The sequence below is a fragment of the Halichondria panicea genome, chromosome 13, assembly GCF_963675165.1.
Source record: "Halichondria panicea chromosome 13, odHalPani1.1, whole genome shotgun sequence".
NCBI lineage: Eukaryota > Metazoa > Porifera > Demospongiae > Suberitida > Halichondriidae > Halichondria > Halichondria panicea.
This window is the reverse complement of record NC_087389.1, coordinates 5,842,937-5,849,498: the sequence shown is the minus strand read 5'-3', so window position 1 is coordinate 5,849,498 and position 6,562 is coordinate 5,842,937. Positions and strand designations below refer to the sequence as shown.

The following is a 6,562-nucleotide window of genomic DNA, read 5'->3' as shown; positions in this document are numbered from 1 at the left end:
ATTAATCACTAAGACCTTGATTCCTATAGTCAAGAGACTGAACACATGTTTGGAGTACCTTCATTATCACTGCATGGCCCCGCATAGGAAGTGCGGCCTGTGATCGAGGCTATAATAGTCAGGTGGGTGAAACGACCCGTACCAATCTTCACATTTTCCACATTCTAAACTGAGTTGAGTGACTATCACAGCTACGCCAGCTTAAGGGCATGAATACACTAGACAGATCATTGGTACTCATTGTCCTCCTCCTGGCAAGCTACTCTCTGGCTGTCAAACCATCATGTAAGCAAAGACTTTGTCCAAGCCTTCAACAAAGTGAGTGTGAACATCTATTAAAATGTGGTGAGGTGTATGGGGTAATTCATACGCTGCCCCTCCCCCCAGAGGATGGACGACACGGCCAAGTCAAACTTTGCTGGTGGGGACATAAATTGGGAGGAGGAGAAACTCGGCTCCTACGCTAACAGGTAGCCTCCGTCCAACTAACACTCTCAAAAAGTTGATTTTATTTTCTTGCAGTGAGGTTCGATTGATCGAGATGCTGGACGATGTTTGTAAACATTCAGACTATGATGTAAGCTCTGTCACTATGTATCCATGCTCTCATTGGTTGCTAGGGAGTTATATAGTGACATACGTACATACACGAGTGCCTGCAATGTATAAAGCTGTGTGTGTTTCAATGCAGTGCCATCGACTGCTGGAGAATTATGAGGAGGAGATTGAGAGATGGTGGTTCAAGCTGTGAGTACATTTACAACAGCCAGTAATACAACGGTTGTGTTGAATAAGTGACTCTGCCTGTGTGTGTAAAGTTGTTAAAATAACGCTTGAATTTAAGAAAGGAAGTTGTTAAACTGGTGTTGAATTAAATGACTTATACTAAGTGTTGTACAGGAGACTGTTGAATTTGCACATGCGGTTGTAGCAGAGGTCAGGGTCAATAGCTGAGTGGAAAGTCCCCCAGAAGCAGTTTTATGATTAAGACTAGACCTTTTGCCCCTGACGATCCTCCTCTGGGGTTGTAGTTAGTGTGACTAATGTAGTGTCCCTGCACACAGGAGACAGGAGACATAAGCAGGAGGGCTATGATGATCTAAAGCAGTGGTTGTGCTCAACTAACCTCGATGGTAAGTTAACACAGGAAGTGTGGTTACTAGAAAGGGCTGACTTCCTTTGTAGCTGGTGATTTTTCTGTTTAGAAGCTTTGCGTTTTCATAGCTAACTTTGAGTGCTCGTAACTTGAATTATGCATTTTCACGATTAACAGATTCATTTTGTAGCCCTTTGAAATAGCTATATGGTATTGATGAGTGTGTGCTGATTGGTAGCAATGTGTTGTTGTTAGTTTGTTTGTTTGTGTATTGTTGTAGCACTCGCTAATTGTGCGTATTGTCCGACTAGCTGTTCATGCGTGTGTGTATACCTAGTTATAGGTTGCTAGTGATGTGCCCACACTGGTCGGTGGTGGTGGTTGGTACTAACCACCGGCCTCTACATTTTAGGGGAGATTTAGAAATAAAAATAGCCACTATACTTTTCGAAATAATTATTTGCTAACTTAGACTATCCATAACTTATTCTATTTGTCACATGATATTTATATGGTATACGTGCTCGTCACATGACAGGCCAAGTGCCTTAAGTGGCTTCTCAAGACGGTGAAGAAGAGGAACGAACAGTCGGAAGTGACATAGATACTGCTGTTTACCCCCGCCCACTTTTCCGCACAGGGAGGACACCTCGACTGTCTACAGGTGAGTGAGCGGATGTATGAGTGGGAGGGTGGATGTGTGCTGTTAGTGTAATAAGTGCTTGCTCAAGTCTGAAACGTGTGTATCGCATAGCTACTGTAGCAACGATAACTGCAATCGTGTTTTTGGTTTTAGGTTCTAAGTCTAGCTGTATCACTCCTCTACCCACACACACCCACACCGCTCACACCATACACACACACACACACCCACACGGACAGGGAGAACCAGAAGCCGGTGGATTGTGCCGATGCTATGGGTCAGAATATCTGTGTCCGCTATCTCATGATGTACGAGACTTGTTGGGCACTCTCCGGAGAACTGACACACATGGCCGAGCAGCTCGCTATGTAAGTGGAGGTCCTTTAATTAGGGATTGTGTAGTGTGTGTGTATGGTGGTGTGTGTGCAAGTCTGTATGAGAGTGTGTCACTGGGAGAATTGCTACTGCTAGTGTCTACCATAATTATAGCCGGTAATTTTCGGGGGGGTTAAATATTCGTGGTTGAGCAATATTCAGTCTCAAATAGTAGCCTCAGTGAACTTTGACTCTAGCATTTCTGCACGTGTCAGCCAAAAACAATTATTACCAGCAGCTAGCTACATGTACGTAGCTACAAGTAGCGTGCTTCTTATTATTCTTGTGCTAATTATCAACCCCCTCCCCCCAGCAGGGGTCAAGTACCTGTGTGGAAGGCGCCCCCTGAACCACCCACTAACCCTAAACGATCCTCCAATCGTCCCCCTGTACCCCCGGATCCTGCTGCTAAGAAGAGGTCATGAGGGTCAAAGGACAGAGGTCATGAGGCGGCAGATAAAGGGGAGGACCATAATACCATTGACTATCGAACAGCCACCCACCAAGAAGTGTTAGAGTGAGTGAATAGTATAAATTAATGTGCAGGTATGTACTACATGTACATGTCCCCCGTTTAATCAATTGGTTAGTGGACTCGTTCAGTCGCCATAACTTGAATTCCGTGGATCGATTTTATGATTATCCGAGAAAAAGACCTTTCAAATGGTACCAGATATTTGGGAGATGACAATTTTAGCACGATACCATGTAATAATAGCCCATGGTTCAAAGTTGAATTATGACCCCATCTAAATATTGGATTGAGATACATCATTTGAAAGGTCTCTTTCTTAGCTTTCAGAAAATCATCAAATTTTTGATATTGGGGTCACGGTACTAAAGTTATGGCTGCTGAAAGATGTTCAAATACTGCAACATGTCCGTGCTTGAATTATAACTAGTGTACCTATACACACACTATGACTGCACCCCCCCCCCCACACACACACACACACACACTCCCACCACACACACACACACCTCTCCCACCACACACAGGAAGCAGATGACGTCAGTAGCTCAGCGTATGAATGCTAATGGAGAGGCTCGTAAACGTGGTGGTAGTATGACTCGAACCTTCTCCCCCCTCACTCCTATCATACAGCGCCTCTACAGCAAGTCAGATGAGGTGAGAGACACTGTACATGTGTGTAGCTTGTGTGCAATACAGTAGAGTTACGTACGCACTGTAGCATACCTGTTTGGTAGTGGCCATGCACCAGGCAGAGGTTTGGGGCCCGGCTGTATTATAGAGGGTGGCCTGCTAACACAGATCCAAACACATGCTATGGAAACTTTGGGGCTCATTAACCTGGCTGTATTATAGAGGGTGGCCTGCTAACACAGGTCCAAACACATGCTATGGAGCCCACCTGACCACCTGGCTGTATTATAGAGGCTGCATGTACTTGTAGGGTATAGACAGGTTTCAATGTAACAAACAGCATACACTTATTTAGTAGCCACCTACATTGTTTGATTTCTGTGCCCAGGCTGATAGCAAGAGTGAGAGGTCCTCCAGGAGCCAGAGACACACAGAGTGAGTTATCCCTACACTTTACTGGGAGACCACTCGGCCATTGCATACACTTGCTAGTGTCACTGTGTATTACCAATCGTGTGTGTACACTATAGCAGTCACTTTAGTTGCAGCATTATTTCTGTTCTTTATAAATTACCCCCCACCCACACACGCCCACACACTGTAGAGACGCTAGGAGATCGGCTCCGAAAGTCAAGTTCTCTAAAACTATTACCGAGTTTCCAGACTACAGTCGCTATGCCAACCCGACAGAGATCAAATCAGTATCAAGCCCAGGTCAAAGTCCGTCCCATAGTCACCATGGCAAGTTGGATGGGGACTCGCTGAGGGTCAAAGGTGAAACTCGGAACACATCAGAAATAAATAAATAATTATTAGCATAGCACAAACTGTTCATTATTTTTATTGCTTATATTTTGTATGTTACTAATGATAGTGTCATTTGCCATATGCACAGTGTGTAATGTAGGCCCTGATAAATTATGCTCGGAATAATTTTAGCATAATTAGTTGATAAATAGCATCAATGTCCATTTTTGGTAAAGATCATTACATTAAGTTTTGCATAACGACATTTTCATGGCTTGAAGGATTATCATAAATAATATTATGAGAATCATGATTATATTAATAATGTCGTGTACATGTGTCAGTTATAATTAGCCTTGCATGTGTGCTGTGTTTATGTATACGTCTTAATTTTGTCTATAATTATTATGTCGCATTTTTGGATTTTTAATAATAGGCACATTTTTCGATCCGAGAATTAATGGGTAAAAATAATGTTATCAGGGCCTAGTGTGAGACTCTTCAATATATACCTAATAATTTAAAGTTGGAAGTATAAAGTTCATATATAGCATTCCTATAACAGTGTACCTGCAAGACCAGCCCCACCCCTTTTAGGAGTGATATACAATGGGCACAATTAATATGGACCACACCACTTCAGACCTATATCACTCGCACTGCAGACCTATACATAATTATTGAATCATTAATTTTAATTAGCTTTATGTATAGCTACTCCTGATTATAGTTAATTCTGAGAAAAAGCATATAATTATGACAATACAACTTGTGGAAAATTTAAAATTCTACACCACTGTTTCTTTACCAGTAATTAGCTATAACAATGTTACTCTTCAGCTTCTTTCGATTTATTTCAGCTAATCGAACATGACAGAAATAAACACCGGAGAAGATGAGGACGATAATAAGCGTGGTTAGGGTAAACCCCAGTCTAACTCCACTGTTGGCCGTCCGGTTGCATGTGGTTGTGCTGATGGTCGCATTATAGCAACAATAGTGTCACAACTGAACGCACAATCGAGAGGCTGGAAATTATCGGCCAGTAAATAAAAGGGAAGGCAAATAGTGACAATAAGAATCATGCCGATAGTTACCAATTGATTGAATGACTTGTCGATGTATTCTTTGTTGCTCTTTAAATTCGTGTCCAAAGCATAGAAATAATGGATTAACTCGCTAGCAATTCCCAGTAGAACACAAACGGACAAGAAAACTGAACTTGCAGCAACTTCAGTGCTGCTGCGGAAATCAGTGGATTGTGTCATCCCAACAATAGCCTCCGAGTATAGATGGTGTTGATCTTGATAAACATCGTGATCAAATCAAGCGCAGTGTACCAATCAGGCGATCTCTTGTTTTCTTCACATGTTGTTATTTTCTCTTCAGCAACTTTAACAAATTTTTCAGCACTGACGGAACTATCTGAATAATGATTAGAGACATTCCCAAAGAGAAAGCAACTGTTTGTTTAATACTGAATTGTTGTATAATAGGATACAATCACTTATAATGAAAGCACTGTGGTTGCTGATGCCTCGGTGGATATGTCAAAGCTATAATTATAGATACATAAAATAAAGCTATACTATATATAGCTGGTATATAGTTTTACACATTATATATCATAATTGAATTGCTGCATGCCATGCCAGGCATCAAAGTGTGCATGGGTAATGATTGCATGACCATGATTGTTGTTAAGAACATTTCCTCCAAAATTGTGTGCTATAATAGATCTACTGTATTATTATCTTTATGCGATTGAAAATGCTAAATAATGCTGTTAAGTGCATGGCATGGTTTTTTGAATGTTTTGCAATCAGCTATTCCACTCCACGATAATATATAACAACCGAATATAGCTACTGCACTGGTTAGTAGCTACCTTGCAATTGCATGGTATCAATTTTTCGGCACTTAGATCTATCTTGGTCACTGCACATAAGGGAAATTGCGAAGAAAGCAAGAAGACAAACTGGTTTTATAATTATACAGAGAGCCCAATACCATCACAGATATGAATTATTAAGAACTACTACTATTACTTTGATTTTTCCCAAGAATAATTAGAGAATGGAACTCACTAAAATTCGATGCGAACGCTTTGAACTCTGTGACACAGTTTCTTCAACAAATTAATGTAGTTTAAGTGCATGGTAATTATTTGTGTGTTGTTACAGGTATCAGATTAATAATTATTAGCAGCTCCATATAATAGCTACTTTCTTAGACCTTTGCATTGCATAAAATTAATTTGAAAAAAATAAGCGTGACTATTGTGATAAATGTGTATATAGCGTGAAAACCTCACATCATTTTTTACAGTGCATTATTAGTTGACGAATCCGCTGATTAAATGCTTGCTAGTACACACACTCACAGAGATCAGCATTATCAGTTAAGACACCTGAACACTACTCAGTTTTAGGTCTTGTTTTCGATGTCAAACACTTTCAAGTGTTCCAGAAATTTGAAACAATTAAGTTTTGACATAGATATAGACAGGAGCACATTACAGAATGTGCTCCTGGTATAGAGTCTAATTTAATGGTGTATCATTAAAAGTCAGCTATATTGAAGGTTAATTAAGTGT

General features: G+C 40.7%; 1 protein-coding gene across 1 annotated transcript; it reads left to right on the top strand.

Moving 5' to 3' along the window:
* Window positions 1–89: 89 nt before the first annotated feature.
* On the top strand, window positions 90–3,992 carry LOC135347027 (protein disulfide isomerase CRELD1-like). Its single transcript, XM_064544845.1, has 10 exons — window positions 90–318; window positions 388–470; window positions 523–577; window positions 692–747; window positions 1,072–1,133; window positions 1,635–1,760; window positions 1,979–2,107; window positions 2,428–2,631; window positions 3,114–3,654; window positions 3,824–3,992. The coding sequence occupies exons 2-6, from the start codon at window positions 391–393 to the stop codon at window positions 1,646–1,648; spliced, it is 267 nt and encodes an 88-aa protein (XP_064400915.1). The 5' UTR covers window positions 90–318; window positions 388–390; the 3' UTR covers window positions 1,649–1,760; window positions 1,979–2,107; window positions 2,428–2,631; window positions 3,114–3,654; window positions 3,824–3,992.
* Window positions 3,993–6,562: the final 2,570 nt, after the last annotated feature.

Excerpts from the sequence above, each read along its gene's own strand:
- LOC135347027 (XM_064544845.1), top strand. The coding sequence starts at position 391 with ATGGACGACACGGCCAAGTCAAACTTTGCTGGTGGGGACATAAATTGG. Across the intron at positions 471-522 it reads CTCGGCTCCTACGCTAACAG|TGAGGTTCGATTGATCGAGA; the intron begins GTAGCCTCCGTC and ends ATTTTCTTGCAG. Across the intron at positions 578-691 it reads GTAAACATTCAGACTATGAT|TGCCATCGACTGCTGGAGAA; the intron begins GTAAGCTCTGTC and ends GTTTCAATGCAG.